The 21,785-nt window shown below is 38.7% G+C and overlaps 1 protein-coding gene across 2 annotated transcripts in view; it reads right to left on the bottom strand.

The window, feature by feature from the left end:
• The window catches only part of LOC122800842 (probable GPI-anchored adhesin-like protein PGA55), an 813,969-nt gene that overhangs the window by 254,898 nt on the left and 537,286 nt on the right, over window positions 1-21,785 (bottom strand). For both annotated transcript variants that reach the window (XM_044070155.1, XM_044070156.1), the window contains 2 exons: window positions 15,660-15,724; window positions 7,439-7,635 (listed from right to left, as the gene is read on the bottom strand). In XM_044070155.1, coding sequence (XP_043926090.1) covers window positions 7,439-7,635; window positions 15,660-15,724 — 262 coding nt within the window. The remainder of the gene's footprint in view (window positions 1-7,438; window positions 7,636-15,659; window positions 15,725-21,785) is intronic.

The raw sequence follows: 21,785 nt of genomic DNA, 5'->3' as shown, positions 1-21,785 counted from the left end.
GCTGGGGTTGATTGTCACTGTACCCAAATGCCTGGCAAAAAATTTCCCAAGACAAATGGGTACAAAAAATAATATCCAGAAGTTATTACATGGCCTTTTTTACCTCACCACCAAAAAATCAGTCCTGACCAGATGTCCCACCCAGCCAAAAGGACCACGCAACACAAGAGGTAATCTCGTTGCTAGAGAAATAGAGTCATCCAAGATGTCCCCACAGACCAAATAGGATCCGAGACTTACTCTGGATTCTTTTTAGTTCGAAAAAAGACAGGGGACAGAAGATCCATTCTAGATCTCAGCAAACTAAACAAGTCAGTATAGAAGTCAAAGTTCCATATGGTAGCTCTGCAGTCAATTTTCCCATTTATTGGGAAAGGCAATTGAATGTGCTCAACAGATCTCCAAGATGCGTACTACCATATAATGATGGACAGGAGATCCAGGAGACACTTACACTTTTGGCTGGGAGCCAGTCATTACCAATTTTGAGCCCTGCCCTTTGGTCTCACTACAGCCCCCAAGAGTGTCCAGCAAATGCATGGCAGTGTTCACGGCTTACTTGAGGCATCAGGGATTCCGGGTGTTTCCATATCTAGATGACTGGCTCCTCACCGCCACCACCAGGCATCTACTACTTCAAATGAGGGATGAAACAATGTCACTTTGTGCCAAACTAGGCATCACAGTAAACTTAAAAAAAAATCTGCCTTGTCGCAGTCTCAACATATTACCCTCTTAGGATCAGATCTGGATTCAAAAAGCATGACAGCAAAACTTACCCCAGACAGAATTCAGTCCCTTCACTGGCAAATCAGGAGTTTGATGTCAAAGAAAAAAATTCAAGACAGATTTATGCTGAAAGTTCTGGGTACCATGGCAGCAGCTATCCTCCTAGTCCCACAGCATGTCTACACATGAGAGTTCTACAATGGTTGCTTTTTTCTCAGTGATCAATGCAAGATCTTCCTCTGTCACACCAGATTATCATCACGGAGTCATGAAAAAAAAGATCTTCTTTGGTGGCTGCAGACAGATCAATTGTATTCAGGGCCACCCCTTTGTTTTTCCTCAACCGAATGCAGTACTGACCATGGACACTTCCCACATTGGGTGGGGGGGGGCATTATCTGGGAATGACAGTCCAAGGCCTATAGCATAATGATGAAAAACACTTGCACATAAACATTCTGGAGATGACAGCAGTGCTTTTTGCATTGCAGGCCTTTCAGGACTCTTCCCATGAGAACGGTTGCAATTCAGTCAGACAGCATGTCAGTAGGGTGGTATATAAACAAGCAGCGAGGAACCAAGTCTTACCCACTACGTCAAGAGGCCCAACAAGTTTGGCAATGGGTGATCATTTATCACCGATTTCTGATAGCAACGCACATCCCAGGAAAATCCAACATGATAATAGACAAGCTCAGCAGAGCAATTCTAATGCCTCACAAGTGGTCCCTGAAACCGGAGATTGCGGAAGTTATATTTCAGAAATGGGGCATTCCTTGCTGTGACCTATTTGCCACGTCCATGAATACCAAATGCAGCAACTACTTTGCCCTCATTTCCCCTTCCAGGAAGTCACCAAGGAATGCACTGCTTCACGATTGGCCCCCGGGAATACTCTATGCCTTTCCCCCCTTCCATCTAATTCCTAAAGTGATTCAGAAAGCGAGATTGTTGAAAAGCACTATGATCCTCATTGCTCCTTACTGGCTTTGTCAAGTTTGGTTCCCCTTTCTCTGGACCCATCTGCTGGAGGAACCTTGGATTCTGGATTCAATTCCAGACCTCTTAACAAATTCTTTGGGGGAGTTCCATCCATCTGTCCAAACCCTCAAGTTGATGGCATGGCTGTTCCAATTCCACCAATAGCCAGGTTTTACCCCTTTTCCCCTACAGTGAGTCATATTCTCATTTCTTCCCATAAACCATCCACAAGGAAATTATACTCCAGTAAGTGGAAAAGATTCTCATGCTGGGCTGCAAAACAGAACATAGAGCCTTTTACAGCTTTCATATCTGCAGTTTTAGGCTTTCTTACTGAACATTTTGAAGAAGGAGCTGCTGCAGCTACCATTAGGGTTCAATTGGCAGCCATTTCTAATTTCCATACTGGAGAAATGGGAGTCCCAATTATGTCTCATAGGTTATGTAAGGCTTTCCTCAAAGGTACCTTCTTACTCAGACCCCCAGTCAGAGAACCCCCAGTGCCTTGGGATCTAAATGTTGTGCTAACTTTGCTAATTTTACCACACTTTGAGCCCGCATCATCTTGTGAGTTGAAATTTTTGTCATGGAAAACTTTCTTTTTAGTAGCCATAACCTCTGCCATAAAGGTATCAGAGTTACAATCTCTCTCTACTCATCCTTCTTATATCATTTTTCACAAGGATAGGGTCTCTTTGAGAAAGTCTGTTCAGAGAATAATCTGAACCTTTCCATTGAATTGCCAGTTTTTTTCCAAACTATAGCGACAAGGCAGAATGTAAATTGCACCAGCTGGATATTCATAGACAATTACTCTTTTACCTGCACAGGACAAAAGATTTCAGGAAATCTGACCAGCTTTTTGTGCCCTTTTCAGACAAAAAAAAAGGATTGCCAGTTTCCAAAGTAACCTTATCTAGGTGGCTTACTGTTTGCATTTCTTTCTGCTACAATAAGCATGGTAAGTGACTACCAGGAAAGATAAGAGGATATTCCACTAGGGCAGTCTCAACATCCTCTGCTTTTCAAGCTAGACTTCCTAATGAGTCTATTTGTGCAGCCGCAACATGGGTGAGACCTCATACCTTTATCACTCATTACAAAGTAGATGTCGCCTCCCGGAACAGGTCCTCCTTTGGATTCACTGTATTGAAGAGTCTCTTTTCCTGAGCCACCCTAGGAAAAAGATGCTAGGGATGCTGTCCTAGCCAGCAAGAATTACGGCGAGATAGGACAGCATAACATCAAGAAGTTATGTACTCACCATATCGTTCCATGTTTATTGTCCATCTCGCCTATATTCTTGCTTCCCATCCTCCTTCCCCCATCCCGTATTCCTGGATGAACTGGTGGATAACTATATACTATGCATATAGTTTTTGATGGTTTGGAGCCTCTGTTTCTGTCCTTACAAGATATATATATATATATATATATATATATATATATATATATATATATATGGGTCTACTTTCATAGACCGAAGCGCCACGTCACCGACACCCGGAAGACCGAGACGGAATGACCGAACAGGTAGGTTACCGAAAACGCGATATCCCGATGGCTGAGAGACCGACAACGGCAGCGTGTGAGCGCGATACGGTAAGTGTGCGAAAGTGAAAGATGTAGTATTGGGGAGCGGACAGGTAAGTGTACGATAGTGAGGGATTTTAGGATAGGGTGTGGGAAAGGTGAGTGTGCGGTGGTGTCGGACTAAGGGTTCCGGTGAGGTAAGTGTGTGGAAGTGACGTAGAGCAGTGTAGGATAGCGTTAAGTGTGTCAGGGTTAGAATGCGGGTGGAGTGAGTATGCGATAGTGACGGGCTGAATGTTTTAGGGTGGGTTAAGTGAGTTAGGGTTAGGGTGCAGGTAGGGTAAGTGTGCGGTAGTGACGGTGTTGAGGTTTAGGGGTGGGTTAAGTGAGTTAGGGTTAGGGTGCAGGTAGGGTGAGTGTGCGATAGTGACGGTGTTGAGGTTTAGGGGTGTGTTAAGTGAGTTAGGGTTAGGGTGCGGGTTGGGTAAGTGTGCGGTAGTGTTGGACGTTAGGGTTAGGGTTTAGGTTAAGGTTAGTGGATATGTTGTTGTGTGCACTGTGTAGTTGGCGTTTTTTGTGTCGGTGTTGTGGTGTTCGGTATGTTGAGTTGTTGGTGTGGTGTGTTTTTGGTTGTTTGGGGTCGGGAACATGTGTGTCGGCGATCCGTACGTTCGGTCTATGAAAGTAGACCCATATATATATATATATATATATATATATATATATATATATATATATATATATATATATATACACACACACACACTTACAATTCTTCTGTGATTGCCTTTTGCTTGCAAATAAGATCTGGGGAGTTGGCCCAGAACATCATGGAAAAGGGGTTAGACTTGAGCCAGTGGAAGCTCTCGAGCTTTAGTATCCGTCCGAGTCAGAGCCGTGCATGGCTCCAAACCCAAGCAGCCAGAATATAGGCTAGATGATCAACAAACATGGAACATTATGATGAGTAGATAACTTATTTTGTCCCTTATGCCTAGGTTTGGCCTAGGTTTGAATCCCACACTATAAAAATCAATTTTATTATTGTATAAAGCCAAAACCAAAAGTGTCATGTCAAGATATTTATGTCTGCAGTGCATGTATGCAAACTTTACTCACTTAACAGTTACTTTCCACTTTTCAAGATATATTTCCAAGCTACATCACCAGACACCCCTCAAACTAAGGCCAAGTATTGGATTAACCTTCCTATTTCAAATATTTATGTCATCTCTGCTTGGCACTTCTGCTCTCCACTTAACATCACACAAATGTGGTTGGCATTGCTAATCGGGTTTTTGTACTACCGGTAAACACAATAACTGGAAATGGGGGAAAGCATCATTTTCCATTGCTCTAGGTCTGGTGTTGGACATGGCTGGAGTTAGTGGGGAAGTTGTCAAGTGCAGGCTGCAGAGGAGGGGTGTCCAGGAGTCTAGGATATTTACTGGACTCCTGGTAAAGTACCACAGCCAAAGGCTTCTGTAGGGGGAATATTCCAGCTCCCATACAAGTCTAAGACATGGAGTAGTTTAGCTCAATCTGTATCCATTGCTACTGGCATCCCATGCACTGGAGAACATTGTAGGCATCATTTTAATGACCTGCATAGGTGCAAAAGGGATACTGTCAGTCATTTATTTAATGAATTCTAGACTACAGACATCCTACAGCTGTGTAGGTATGACAATAAGAGAGAATTTTTAATACTTAGAAACCTAAATGTAGGCAAGGCTGATATGCATACTGCTCTTCTGTTCTTTTCTGTTCTTTCCCAGCTAACACCAACATAGAGTTCAACAGACAGTCTCATTCTGCTCATTTGGAGAGAGTGAGGGAAGCAAGTGGTACATAAGCAGCACAAGATAAGTATTATTGTAGCTTTAAAAGTTAAAGATAGATTTTTGGGTTGTTATACAGGTATAACAAATTTAGCATGAATATCCTAACTGTATCAGCAAGTATGCATACATTATTCTGTAGCACAAATCAACTTTAGGAGTCAAATATAAGACTATAGTCAGAGGTTCTGGGTTCAAATACCATACATAGCAAATATACAGTATTGTATTTCTTTAATAATATTTACATTAAATTAAACTCTATACAAGTGGCATAAATGCCCAGCTTTTAAATGTAATCTGTATAATTGGAACATGCATATGTGCGATATATGCATATTTCAAAATTACTTTGAACAATCTGTAGTTATAGTGTGTATTTGTTAGGGCATAAACTTAAATGTAAAACTTCAGATAAAACAGTTACAGTATATACTTGGGTTAATGCATCGTATGTCACATATGATGGTACTAATTTTATCTCTTTTTTCTCTCATCCAAACCTTTATCTTTCTCTCTTTTTTTTAATTTTTTTATTATGTGTCATCAAAATGTCTCCATGTCATTTATCTGTACCAAATCACTAAATGCTACACAGTACAGTGACGTAAGCCAGCCTCAGTGGATCAGATTGTCTGTGTTCCAACTGCTCCAGCACCAGTACCCAGCACATCTGGTAGCCAATCTCATAGCACTGCCTCTGCTGTCCTTGGACTACCTGCACCCTCAGGTAGTACTGTCCCGACAGCTGGTGCACAAGTCAGACTTGCGCCATGGTACTTGCATAAATTATTGATTTCTGTAGTCTGTGTACTTAGACTGGGGTTCTATTCTCACTGGAGTCAACAGCTTGTGTCCAGCTAGAACAGCAGAAGTTGTATTTTACAGTTACTGCTCCAATCCCTTGAGTTGACAGTATTTTGATACTTGCACATGCCTACACATCCATTCATGTAGACTTCTCAACATCTTCTCTTCAAAATGCACTGCTGATGTCATCCACTATAAATTGGCCCGCAGCCTTGTAAAAGTCAGACTTGGTAAGTGCCATGACACTTGCATAAATTACTGATCTCTGTAGTCTGTTTATCTTAGGTAGGGGCTCTGTTCTCACTGTAGTCAACTGGGGATGTGAGTGCACACTTGCTTGACATTACAAAGAACCTTTTACACCAGCATGTGGGACACTGTTATTGCCATATACTCCTCACCATATGCTGATGATGTCATCAGCTATAAAGTGTTTTCTGAGACATGGCACCAGATGCATGCATGTCGAGACATATCCGGACTCTCCTCATCTGTGAGGTAGACCGACATGTCATCATGGACCTTTTCTAAATGGACACTAGTAATACCCTGGTTGTGTGCAATAGACCTGCGTGAGTTGTTAATGCTACATCATGTCTGTTACAAATGTTAGATTTTCTCAAAAAGGTCATTGAGGGCACGCATGATGACAACACTATCATCCTTTTGAACTTGAAAAGCCCAAGGCATTTGATACAAATCCACACTGAGCTATTCAATCAACACTGTCAGATATGGCCATAAACACCTACATCACCAAGTGGGTAGACCACTGTATCACATATGTGGTATCTAAATATGTTGAAATGTGTGAAATGACTTGTATCTCAGGTCCAGTGATCAGGTCCACACATCAGGCCTGTCTGCCAGACCCTTTCCTGTCCATTATTTAACTGACAGACATCAAAGATGACATACATACAAACAACTGTCTGAAGGACTACAGATTGTGGGAAATTATTAACTCCAACTACGATATTTGTATAAAACAGACAGTATCAACACACACTAAAGATTGCTGCCTCAGCCATGACAACAACTGCAATGACACAAAAACATGGGAGGATTTGTTACCTCAGGAAAACAAATGCACAATCCAAGTATAATGTAGACATCACTACCTATAATCACATATGTGATGTCAGAGGCATGGGATTACTGGTGGTATTATTCTGATATCGTCCATGATTGTGCTTGCTTTTTTAATGTTGTCCATGAACCTTTACCTGTATCCCACTTACTGGAGACCTCTTCTGAGATTATACTTGTATTAAGGCAAATCAGTTTGTACAGCATCACAAAATGCTTCCTACCCCAATTGTATATCACATCCCTGTTAGACATCCTCCGCATTTTTCATGTATGGAAGCTTATCTCACACAGACATCTTTCCCATTGTTATGTCACCTGCTTTTTGAAATGTGTTCATCTTTGTAGATATTAATATTTTGTTTTATAAAGGATCTTGGGTGTTGCTGTTTTTGCCCTTAATTCAGACATGGAGTGCAGACATGCAAATGAATAAACAAACATTTAGGACTTACACTGTGTTGAACTCGGAAATGTTACGTTAGTAAAACTGACAGCAAAGCCCTGATTTGCTTTTGTCTGGCTAGCTGCTTTACTGATGGCAGAAGAAATTGCTGTTGTCAATTGTGAATTGAGGAACTCTATCACTGTCCTATTGTTCTGGTAGAAAAACATGGAGTCAGCAGTAATAAATGTTTTTCCATTCTCGTTTCTATCAGTGAAAGAAAAAAAAAACTTGATTAGAATTTTGTTTTCCATTTCCAAAATCTTTTATTTTACAATATTGATTCCATTTTAACAGTTGTCATAACTAGGTTGTGTTATGTTAATTGTGTCTTCCCTGAAAAGAGGTCATTGGCCTAGTGAGATTAACCCATTCAGAAAAGTGTAAATAAAATGTAAATAGATAAAATCAATAAATGTTTATGCAGCATAATAGCACATCCTCTGTTGCAACCTTTATATGTTTCATATCGCTTCATTACTATTTTTATAATTTCTGATTCCTTCATCATCCATCTCACCCTCTTACCCATTCTCACATTGACTGTCAAGACACTTACTGTCTCTAAAAAGACAGTTCATGAATAGTGTTCAAAAACAAAGAACCACAGTGTAACACCACTGCTGCCAGATGAATCATCAATTCAACAGGAATTTAAAAACTACAAACCAATAATTTTAACTAGTGTAAAAAAGTAATTGTTTACAGCTATCACCCAAACACATATTCAGGACTTCTTCAATGGCCTTTTTTCTTTAATGCTCTTTTAATCAGCTTTGTTAAATGTATTATTTACATGTAAAAATCAAGGGAGGGACACAACATGGAAAAGAGGTTAACCCTATAAATCTGCAATTAATAACGTAAGTTATTTTATACAGAACTCTTAGTATTATCCCATTGTCTACATGAAGCTAAACATCACATTTACACTTTTAGGAGATGGGAATCTGCTTTCTGGAGAACGGGTTAAAAAGAATCATCTGCAATGTGAGTTATTGGTGAAAAAAAAAAATAACCCATTATATTCTTTTGAATCTCTTGCTACTACATTTTGAATCATTAGTAATGGATGAACTATAAAAGACCTTACCAGGTAATGTTGTTTAAGGCATAAGTCAATAATTATGGCAGTGCTAATTAACTCCCTCTGCTAAGCAATTGTTTGCCTAAGCCTACAAGTATTGTTCTATGTTTACTATAAACTCTTTTGTGCAATAATTATTGAAAGAGAGGCATGTGAAAAGACTTCTCTTCCAATGCATGTGTCTTGTATGAATTGCTTTAAATATTACATGTTGAAAATTTGGTGACAGCAAGACTGATAGGAAAAAAATGACATAAAAGTACAATCTTTGACAGTAGTTTCATGGAGGAGAAGGACATGAAGGTTTTGGATTGACTCTACTTGTTATGGGGATTCTGCCACCCATTTCCCATTTTCATGTCTCTCTACTTTTACTTCCTATGTCCATTGTCGTATAACTTTAGAGAAAAGGGAATATCCATACCTCTCAACTGTCTAGATTTCACAAAATGCCAGCTTTTCTGCCTCATATTTTTGGTCTGCTCCTTTAGTATGTGTGGTTTTCTGGAAAATCATTGAGGACTGACAGACATTGGAGTTTCATACTTTTTATCCTTCAGAAACTACATGCAAACACAACAACTTTTATTGTAGAAACATTGTAAGTTTATGAAACTAATATTTAAAACCTGTCTATTTTTGTGCCTTTGTCCCACCCATTAATTTTGGCTTTGTCCAGATTTCTTGAGCTAAGAGGCTGAAAGGTACAAGAATGTCTGAATTCCAAGTACGCTAAATAACCTATGTTCTGTGGGATTCAGTATTAATCGACAGTTGCCACAGGTCTTTCAACATAATACCAGCCCTTATGATAATGCTAATCATCCTTCAGATGAGGTGTTAAACAGAGACGCAAACGCACACACACACACACACACACACACATATATATATATATATATATATATATATATATATATATATATATATATATATAACACATATGCATTATTACTGTATAAAAAAAAAAGTTTTAATACTGTTTATAACTTTGTTAAAGCTTTGTATAATGTAAAATTTGTTTTAGCCAATTGAGTTGATATTCAAATGTATTGTATAAATCACTGTGGAGCTTTTCTCCATGGGTCACCACTGAAAATGGGTACTTTTTAGCCCAGTGGACCTCCCCAGTAAACAAATGGAAATAAATGGAAATAAATAAATAAATAAATAAATATGTGGATGTAAAAGATCTATAGACTTACTGAAAAAAGTGGGTGACTCTCCCCTCTGCCCTGGCCAAATTTTTCCTATTCAGTATAAATACCACCTCTACCTCTAATCTCCCTGAAAAAAAGCCACTGGCCTACTGGGAATAATCTGGACAACAAGGCATAAATAAATAAACAAATAAACAAACAGATTATAATAACAAAGCAGCATTGCTCAATGTCATATTGCAAATTCACATTTCAAACAATGTTTGATCAACAGGAACCTACATTTACAGTCTGACAATGTAGGTGTCTAAAGAGGCACTACAAAACATTGTATATTTGATGCTCCAGTAAAAACCTTCCCCAGCATTCAGACATTAAAAATTCCATAACTTCATACTTTACCTTCTTATTCTTATCCCTATCAGAAGTGTCCCACAACTTTCTTGGGCCTTGGGCATATGCTCTTATTGAGCTGCCTTATAAATAGGTTCAGCTGGAACATTATCTAATTACCACTTCTCTTCAACAATTAGATGTCACACTAACTACACACACATTGCTTAGCTCAGATATTCATTTTTCCTATTTTCTGCTGACGTCTTTCACTACTTCTTTATTGCACTTTACACATCACTATGATTCTCAAACCACATTGTCTAATTTGGGAATAATATACAAGGTATAAAAGCCATCTCCGTGCCATAGAGGAATAAAGTCTTACCTATGCTGCAGGTGACTTAATTTTAAATAGTGGTTAGAGCACCTGCAGAACCTGGCTGGGGAGAATGGGAAAGAGTAGCAATTGCCAGCTCATGCTTCCTGGGGAGTGGACATAAATTGGGCTTGCCACACGGGTGACACCTACTAGCAGTACTAGCTGTTGCACTTCATAGAACTTGAGCCCAGTGAATATGTACTGCTGAATGCAGTCTCAGTAAGTCAAGGAGAGCTCATCATGCAGACACACACTTTTCCCTGGAGAGATGCAGATAATGAGACTTGGAAGAGCCATCAGCAAGATGACATACTCCCCACCCCTGACTCTCTCCTTGGAAAAGATGACCTTGTTGGGATTTTCATTCCATGGCAGGAACAAATTAACCATAAAGTGCTGTCCTAGCCTAGAAATGGCACACTCCTACCACCCAATGAGGCTACATTCTGCAAGGAAAGCAATACAAATCAACACAAGCTAGAAAAAACAAAAGTTTCTTCCAAATAGGCTTTAATTTTAGAAAGTGCCAAAACTCATAGATTATTTTGCAAGAGATATGTTTCAGTATGCCCCTTTCTTATGCACCACCATGCCCCTAATAATTTAGAGAGACATTAAGATAACTAAGAAATAGTGTGGGCAAAGATAATTTACTGTCATGCAATGACTGTCTCCTTTCACCCTACAATTATCCACCTTCTGACAGGGTACATGGTGTTTAACCATGAGTTCTCTTTTTTTTCTTTCACACACAGACAGATAGATAGATACACACACACACACACACACACACACACACACACACACACACACACACACACACACACACACACACACACACATACACATACCCAACACAGATACAGCAATACACGCACATACTTATACATATTACAGTCACTGCTGTGCCAGATATGGGAATTGTGAGACAATGTATCAACTGTATTATGTTCATAGACAACCATTTAATCCTTAAATAAACAAATGAAGAATGCTAGAGATGCACATACACAGTTTCATTGGAGACAAAAATATCGTATACAAACAAGGTTGTCAAAAACACACACAATACATCCACAACACAGTGTCCACCACACATATAGATCAACTTATGCTGAGGCACTAAAGAGCAAGCTTCCCAGACATTATAGACTACCTAAGCCAATAAACAGCAACACTTATCCTTACCAATCACTCAAGCCCTCACCAAACATTGCACATATGGCTACATAAACACAGTGCAGCTCCATAAGGCAATCAAACACATAACCCAGGACTCTCGTCATAGGTGACACCATTGTATGATACACAGATGCCCCGATCACCAGAGTGAACAAGGGGAAGATAATGGTTAGTTGCTTATCTGGAGCCAAGATCCACCAAGATATGCATGCATTCATGTCACTAGACCACAGGTACCAGTATGATTCTATCACAGTCCACATGGACATTAATGACCTAATATGTACTTTCCTGGACTACATGAAGAGAGATGTTGTTGAGCTCCCTGAATATGTATCTCAGGCGGGTATGCCAAGTATCACCAAGGATGATGCCAAAGTATGAACAAAAGTGACTTCAATAACTGGCTTAGTTTCTGCTGTCTTTCGAGTGGGATTCAATATCTGTCAACACTGGAGGACATGGTTAACATACCATGTAAGGATGGTGTGCATAAGTCTCTCCCAGACTTCCAGTATTGGCTAAGATTTATCCAACTACTTAGAGCTTTTTAGGCAATGCTGAAATTGACAAACTTATTGACATAGCAAATAAAAGCCAAAGAAACCTAAAGAAGTTACTGCTTCATGTTAAGAGAGTAAACAAGAAACTCTACACCCTACAAGCTCTCCTCACTCTGGAGAATATAGATATCTGTGGCATTATGACACATGTTTTAAGTCTGCAGAAAGTACTTTGGCAGTGCAAGGTGTTACTGCCTTCCAGCACATTTAGACCATCAGCTGCATAGAGAGGGATGAATAGGGGAAGAGTCTCATTCCACATTAGTAGCAAGTATAACTCTACATTGTTTGAACAGGATGAAGACCTGGAATTTGCCCGCATGCAAATCACCATAGACAAAGTCCCATACCATATCCTAGCAAGCTATAAGTTACCCTTTATGTCTCTAAAATCCTATAGCGTGTACGTAGACCTAATTCTACTGGAGACACCTATCATTAAACCAAATGCCCTATGCAAAGGAGACTTAAACTATCTCTCTATAGACTGGAAATCATACACTGCCTCATACTCACAACTGCAATAATTCCTGGACTTATTAAAGCAAATACCCTGGACCAGATAGTGAATGCACCCACTAGAAGTTCAAATATACTGGACCTGGTACTCACCAGTATGGGAAAGTGTTGCACCCCCATATTTCATCCTCAACGGTGAGGTCAGACAACAAAGCTTCCTTCTTTGAAATAAAAATCAACTCAGTAACCCAAGCAAATCATGTAACAGTTAGGAACTATTCTAAAGCAAACTACATCCTATTAAGCAATAGTTTGTCAAAATTTCAATGCCCCCCTCAACCCCAAGTTCACAGCAACCTATGTGGACTTTTGTACAGAGACCCTGCACAGCCATATAAATGGCTTTTAGAGCTTATGTACCTACTAGATGTAAGCCCAAAACAAACTATAAAAACAAACCAGTGGAATCCTAACTTTAATAGGGTATATAACAAAAGAAAAAAGTCATGGCTGAAGTCAGTAAAAGCAACTCCTATAATGAAAGGAGCTCTGTAATTAAACTAAACAGGAAACTCATAATAAGATCAACTATGAGGTCAAAATAGACTCACAGACTAAACACAATGACAAGGCTTTCTACAGCTATGTCCAAAACCTTAAAGGCAGCACACATTAATGTGCTGAACTGGTTGGTGGTCAGTGGTGACACCTTCACTGACCAGAGCAACATATCTCAGAGCTCAAATTTCATCTCCCACTATCCCACTGCCTTCCCCCATGAAATACCTACTAAAATAATCTCCCAACTATTAACCAGGAGCAGGTCCTGGTGATGCTCCCTAAGGCCAAAACACAGCCATAATTGACCCCAACAATCCCAGAATACCTCCTAAATAGCTTGAAACATGACCTGTCAGAGCCACTTGAGTCACTTTTAAGCTATTGCCTCAAAACAGGCTTTGTACCATGAGACTGGAGGACTGCAATGGTTATGCAACTTCATAATGGTGAACCATCAACCAGACTACAGACTTATTAATCTCACTAGTCTAATATGCAAAGCCATGGAATGAATTATTCTGGAAATGTTCATCAGAGAAATAGGCAACCTTCAGATTCTGGACCCAATCCAGTTTGGCTTTGCCAAGGGAAGATCATGCCTACTAAACCTGCTGGACTTCTTTGAGAAGATCACAAAAGCAATAGATAAGGGGAAAATAGTGCATACCACTTAGCGGAACCTGGCTAAGGCATTTAATACAATGCCCTACTGGGCATAGTTGATAAATTCACTGAACTGGGTATAAACCCCCTTATAACTCACTGAATTGCCAACTGGCTCACAGACAGGACCCAGAAAGTCATGATTGTTGAGATAACCTCCACTAAGTGACCAGTCATCAACAGGGTATGTCAGGGCTTTGTGCTGGGACTGATACTATTTGGCATCTACTTCTTGTATGTAAAGGCTAATGTCAAGGGCCTTTGACTGACTAAGTTTGTAGACAACTGCATATCAGGAGCTACCATAGATGGTTCCCATGACATAACCATCTTGTTAAAAGGTGAACCACAAACAAATGACTGGAGCCAAAGTCACAGATTAAAACTCAATGGCAAGAAATACATTAAACTGCTTTTCGGGAAAAAAATGCAACGCGACTATTTACTCCATTGATAAGAAACAGTTGACCTTGTAGTCAGGGAGCTGGGAATATATGTAGACAGTAATCTGGTCTTTGACTAACATGTGACCAAGGTAGTAAGAAAATCATTCTATGTCACTCGACTAATAAGTAAGGGCATGGCATCCAGGCCCAACAAATATATAATGTCACATTATTTGGCCCATATCGGACCCATTATTGTGTATAATATTCCCTTTGGCTTGTACCTTACCAGACATATGAAACAGCTACAATGCCCACAAAGGTTCCTTACAGGAGAATCCAGGGTATAAACACATTGTCCTGCATGGATTGCCATTAAGCCCTGTCTATACTCTGTCTCTTTCAGGTTTCTGAGAGGTGATCTATGCCTGGCATTCAAGGCATCCTCGGATCCAGCTCTGATGGACATTTTGCACATCTACAAAACAAGCAGCATCAGAATCACTAAATCCAAGCATTTAAAATTTGCTTGTGACATAAATAAAACAAGTTGGGGAGACATATATGTGTCTCAGAGGATTCACATGCTAAGGAACATATTCTCCATCCATGCAAAGCAGAGTCCATCTTTGCTACTATCTAGTTTTTGTTCTGATACTGAACTACCACTGGAGTACATGAGGTCATGTTTTAAGAATAACAACAGCCTCTTTCTGTTCAAGCACTTTCTATTACACTTAGTCTAATATTCTAAGAATTATGGATATGTTTGCCTCATTTATTGCTACCAGAACTATGACTGCAACTTATTTCTTTTTTAGGGAGACATATACCATGTGGTTGTCCTTGCAAACTACCTTACCTATATTTTTCAGTTTCTTTAACAGAAGACTCTTTTTGTTAAGTAGTTGTGTTTAATATTGCATGCTACAGCTTCCTAATTCCAGCCTCTTGAGTCACTTTTACTTATTTGCTTATGTCTGTTATGACTGCTGCTAAAGTTTATTTATTTATTGTAACTGGGAAAAGCTGTTCAGGGCAGAGCCCAGTTACAAAGGGGATTCTGGAATAAAGGCTTTTATATATAATAAAGTTTCAAATATGTGTGCAGTATATAAAGTATATTGTCAATATATTTCACTGCATAATAGACAACAGAACATCATCCCTGTATGAGTGTTCTGTAATTCACCGGAGTCTTATCATATATTTTTTCTGCCTCATCCACAATGAACACTAGGAAAGGATAACTCTCTTCAAAGACTTGGGTATTGAGCAATGAATAAATGAATGAGCAAAGCGAATAAGTACTGAAAAAAATGAAGCCTGCTTCATCATAACTTTATCAGAGCAACCTATAATGGAGCATGCTATTATCAAATAATGCAAACAACATATACATGTCTGCTCATGACTGTTACTCAATCTCTGTTATGTTATTAATTGTATACCTACACAAGCTGAATGTTCTGGTTGCAGACAAAGGCCATTGGATGTATAGTTTTCAGAACTGTACTCAGCTGTAAAATAAAATAAGACACATGATAAATATTTCCATTTTATTTTAGCTATATTGCATGTATTCCGCTTTGCTTGAGTCTTTATTTTGAAGTAATGTTATAACAGTACAGATATTGTGTAGTCTTTGACTACATAGCAGGAAATTTATCACAGCAAACTCTGGCAGAATATTAATCGTTAACAATAACAGCATTTCTTCTCCATTTCCGTAAAACCTATACATGTATAGCATCATTCTGGGTTACCACTGAACAAAAAGGGGTGTTGAAATATTACCTAAAGTTGTCTTACAACATTTGGTTGTACAGTTGAATTCTGTTAGTGTACCTTCATTTCAGAATCTGCATATCCTTCTTTCTGTGTGCTTCCTTTTGGTGCTCTGTCTTCCTTCCACAGCCTAAAGCATGCAGTAAGTGAATTGGCAATCTCTCAAAATGCACATAGGTCTTCATGCAGTTTGGGAGTGACTGTGTGCTGTTTGATGGACTGCTGATCTCTCCAAGATTACTTTTTCTGTTGTTACAACCACTCATTCCTGCATTCCGGAAACAGGAGCACTAAATATTGTTTAGTGATATGGCTGATAGGTCAAGTTTAACACCCTAAGCAAAACCCTGCTTCTCAAATTAAAATGTATTGGATTCAAAACACCATAAAGCAATAAAGAACATGTCAATTTCTCTTCAGGAAAACACAGACATACTGCAGATCACACTCTGCAAAACTAGCAAAGCTAATATACAGGACACAATAAATCAAAAAAGTAGGATGCAAATAAGGATTGTCACCCTTGAAGCTATATTAAGAACATAAACACAGCCATAAGCATAAAGACAGAAATAACAACTGGTGATTCTTAGTAAACAATAGTTGCATGCTGACAGAGAAATGGAAGAAACAGTTATAATGCTAATAGCCACAATAAAATTATGCAATTCCAAGCCATAAGTTTCCCCAAGGGAAAGGCAGTACTAAACAAGAGGAACTGTTAAACATTTTCCAGACTAGGAAGCCCTGTAGAAAGGCAGCTACTTTACAGCATGTGCAATATATGGAGACTTGCAATGCCTGTGTAGAAACACACATCTTATTCTAGATTTACAGAGATAAACATATGTGCCATGTCAGTTATCCTTGCAGCTGTGAACATCCAGAGACAAGGCAGCCAGATCATACGCCCTATGATAGTCTAGGATATCATGGGAAGCCAGATTGGCAAGTAGAGAGCTTATTTGGCAATTGAAGCTGGATGCCACCAGGCATCCAGGGTTGAATGAAAGTATTAGTTTATCCAGTATCCTAAAAATTAAGAGGAATGTTCTTTAATTAATTCATTATAGGGTGATGTTTTTATAATTACAAGATATTATCAATACTGATTTTTATATTTATTATATTTTTTATAGGTATTGACAACATTTTAAGTATTGTGAATTAGAATACATATACACATATTTTCTGTATTTATTTTTCACATACTTTTTAACATGTTTTTATATTATCAAGGGAACTATGTGCTTTACTATTTATATATGTGCATTTCAGTCCAGCAGAGAGTGTTATTTATCAGTTAATAGAGTTCAACGGATGTTGTTACTTAGTATTGAAACATTTAAGTATTGTAAGATTTTTTATGGGTAGGGCTAACTCAGCTCAACAAGTAATAACAAATAATAATTATTTTATTTTACAAGGTTATTCACAATGACAATTAATCTAGTATTCATTTAGCTGTAACCAGCGTTTGTTTTTAGAAAAAGCAAGTTTGAAATTTGTCAGATGTTGCTAACACGTCACTACAGCTTTTAGCAGTTAATTGATTCTGCATCTAATTGTATTAACTCAAGTTTTAATTGTTTCAGCTTACACTGTTTAAGCATGTCACAGGTCTGTTCACATTTGTACTTGAAAAAGCCCGGTAAGACCGGGCGAAAGCACTTGTGTTGATTTCTGTGTGAAACACTTGTTTTGTTCGTTGACATTAAACTATTTAACTGGATTTCAATATTTTGACTTTGATTTTCCGGGAAGGAAGAGGTATTTTTTCCTGTTCAACAATTGGATTTTCAGTGCTTTTGCATTTTGTTCTGAAAGGACAGTATTTGGGAACCCTCCGTTACCACAGTTCTTGGTTATATTGCATTTTTCGTGTTTTTAGTCTAGATATCATGGTGCAGCATAGCAATGTTATACTGCTCTCCCGGATGCAACAGACAGCTAAGAACCATACAGAGATTATACAATACTGACCACAAATGAAGAGTCCCAAGGTCTATAGATTGTACCAATGTAAGTATCATGCCACCACAAGGACTCTATTGTTTTAAACATGTCAGTGAAAAGTGGTACCATTGCTGAAGGATGACAGTTATGTATGGCACAAACAACATCACTGACTACATATATACATATATATATATATATATATATATATATATATATATATATATATATATATGTGTGTGTGTGTGTGTGTGTGTGCGCAGTACCCCGGCAATATACCTGATACTTATATATATTGGATATGTGACATCACCACCTGTTTTGTGCAGACTACATCAATATTAAACAATGATGTACTTACTCATCAGTTGATGAGCATGACTTAAATCCATGCCTAGGCAGATTACTCAAGCATAGTAGAAAAGCTATATAAACTGAGAACAAACCCCCATGTCCCCCACTAGATTGCCAACTGCTTCACAGATATGATACAAATAATCAAAAGAGGGGGAAATTATCTCCAAAAAGAGACCAGTCACCAGTGAAGTCCCGCAATATTCTGTGCTGGGACCTTTTCTGTTTGGCATAACTTTTCTGAAGTAAAATCCAATAACAAAGGGTTCTGGCTGATTACGTTTGCAGAATGCAAGCTAGGATCAGTCATTAAATCCCCAAATGACGTAGCCATCCTGTGGGAAAGTTTGTATGAAATAAATAGCTGGTGACATCACAGTCTGAAACTTATACAAAACATGCATTATTGTATGATTTGGGAAGTCATCTACCTCAGAAAACTACCACTTTAACATGCATATTTTTAGATGATACTACTGCTATCGAACAGACTCCCTATCCATATAAAACAAAATTAATCCCTGTCCATTTTCAAATGCAACTTGGATCCATGGATGGGAAACACAATTTACCCCAGTACTGCTTCCTGTACTACCAATTTATTTATTTATTTATTGAGATTTGTTAACCGGGTTGGTCCAGCTGGGCTTATGGCCCATTTCAGTGGAGACCCGAGTAGAAAAGCTCCAAAAAAAACCACAAACAGTTTACAAAGAATCAAACATTTGAGTCAAAAATATGGTCAAAATCAATTATACAAGAACGTTAGAGAGACTAAGCAGAAATCCAAACACATGATATATACATATCAATATTTTTACAGGCTAAAATTATATTTACATATTTACAAAAAGAGTTAAGTCCAACAGTATTAATTGTAGAGTTTAATAAGTATCCACAATAGTGGAGTACTTAGCTGTATGTGGGGGGACAGAAAAGGTATATAGTAGGGTTGTGGGAAGCGTAAGTAGGGGCTTGACAAGGACATATTTTGGAGCTGAGTAGATGAAGTTTGAGTTTTTCTTTAAAGTGAGATAGGTGAATGATAGAAGAAATACCTCTTGGGAGTTTGTTCCAGGCTTGGGCGATGACGTGTTTATATAGAACTTTGCCAGCTATTTTTTTGGGTTGGTAGATTTGTAGTAGTTGCTGATTAGAGATAAGGAGAGTCTGCAGAGGAGTGTAGATAGAGATGAAGGAAGAGAGAGCAGGGCAGGATGACGGTTTGTAAAGAATGAAGTGTAACATTTGAAGTTGTGACAGCAGTAGAAGAAGGGGGAATTCTAACCATTGGAGAGTATTTATGGCAATGGGCAGAGGCAGCTCCAAAATGCTTTATCCCACTTATGGGTCCCCTTAAATTATCTGTGGTATGATCCCATTTATTCTCGTTAATTATCAACCATGGGGTGGGTAAGGTGAACTTATTAAAAAATGGGATGGGTTAATTTGAGCACAAAAAGGAAATTAGTTAGGCTTAAAATGGTCCACAAGGGCAGCTTGGCTAGTACTTATCTATGAGCCTATGAACAGCAGCTGTGCTGGTGACAATAGCTGGCCTTCCAAATGCATGCCTCTGCTACAATGACAGTGTTACTGGTCCCTGCTGTAACCACCACAAAACGTCAGCAGCAGGATGATTCCAGTGTCACTTTTTGTATTAGGTAATTAGCACACGTGGAGAAGAATTCTCTGAATCCTAGGTTGCAAAGTTATCTGATATCTTGATACATATGTTTTTACTCTTATTCTTTAAACAGCATTAAAATATGAACTGGACATAGATAAACTAATGCACCTGACGCAGAAGAAGGCAAGGTTGTAACAATGTGTTTCTTTGAAAAGTGTGCATGTGTGTGTGTGTGTGTGTGTGTGTGTGTGTGTGTGTGTGTGTGTGTGTGTGTGTGTGTGTGTGCGTGTGTGTGTCTGTCACAATGAAGCAAAAAAAAGCACTTACTGGAATGTTATTTTTGACTACTTTTTTATCAGAAAAAATGGAGAGTTAAAATGCTCACTACAGCAAAACAGCCCAATGTAGTATGAAAGCATGTTGGAGAGACAGGTAATGGTTGTTGAATATGTACAAATGCCCATGAAATGACTACTGTCCCTTGCCCTGACCTTCTACATCTGTGTTTTTTGTGGCTGACATTTTATGCTTTTTTTTATAAATGAACTTCCCCATAAGAAGTCCACTTCTGAAATAAAATGAGAAACAGCATAAAAATGTACATGGATTGCATAGTCCACAGCAGGCATGCAGCATAACACAGAAAGGAGTAAAGGGTAGAATGGAGATCAGACTGATATGACTGATAAAGGAGGAAAATGTGCAGGCTAACATCAGGTGCAGACATTAGTGACCACCCATGGCACTCTCACTGCACACCCAACCCAAGTGCCAGCAGTGCACTAATGGTTGCGCATGTGGAAGTAGGATATCACCTCACAGAACCTACAAAGGCTGACAAAATGACAGCTGCACTGTGACTGACTCTCATCTTGGAGGGGAAAATGGGTAGAATTGCAATGATCAAACAGAAGGCAAGCAGATACCTGTGTATTCTGTGATTAATGATGATACATTTGAACTGAAGACTACATCAGCCAATGAAGCATTTCTTCTGAAACTTGTGAATGAAGCGATCTCATTTGATTACCTCCAGGGATTGTTACTGAGAAAATACCTTACACTACTGGAAAATATCTGAAAGACCTACCTTTCTTACGAAGGCAAAGGATGGGAAAGCATGTTTTGACATGAACATAAGCAGAGACCTTCTTTCTTCCAAGTGAGAGGTGGCGAAGGATAGACTGCAAGAGAAAAATAAGACTTAACGAAGGTCTCAGAAAGATTGGCAAAGCCAGTGAGTAAAGTACTGTTGCATGGTGCCACAAATTATACAGCTGTGAGATTGCATGGTGCCACAAATTATACAGCTGTGAGATACATTACTGTTTTCATTGTCATTATTTTGGCTTTTTCAATCACAGGCTGTAATCCTTCTTTGCAAAGTGATTAGCAGCACCCTGTGTCCAATGGTCTGCAGAATAATGCTGCATAGTTTGTTAGTCATGGTTGGGAACCACAGAATGTTGGTCACAGAAGTTGTTGTATTTGCTGGAATTAGCACCATTACCAAGATTAGTGCAGGATTCATGAGGAAGTGGGTGAATATGCTATAGTTAGTTTTAAAATAAAAGAATCAGCTTGTTATGGTTACATTAAGTGCACTAAAAATGTTTGTGGGGATCTATTTAAATTTAGAAACTCAAACTGCTGAATGATTGCTGAGGTGATTTAACCAGTTAGTACGGCAATGTTTTAATTTAGAATATGTGGACTAGACGTTGAGTCATCTCTTAGCAAAAATAATGTGGGGTGTCTTCTTTTAAGATCATGCATCGATGACTGCCAAGTCCTTAACAAGGTAGTTCTTGGAAGGGCGTGGTGATTACAAGAATGTATCAGGATAAGGTCAT

This window comes from Protopterus annectens, chromosome 4.part1 (assembly GCF_019279795.1).
Source record: "Protopterus annectens isolate FY-2018-M chromosome 4.part1, PAN1.0, whole genome shotgun sequence".
Classification (NCBI taxonomy): domain Eukaryota; kingdom Metazoa; phylum Chordata; order Ceratodontiformes; family Protopteridae; genus Protopterus; species Protopterus annectens.
Note: the sequence above shows the minus strand (reverse complement) of the source record. Positions and strands in the feature narration are given on the sequence as shown.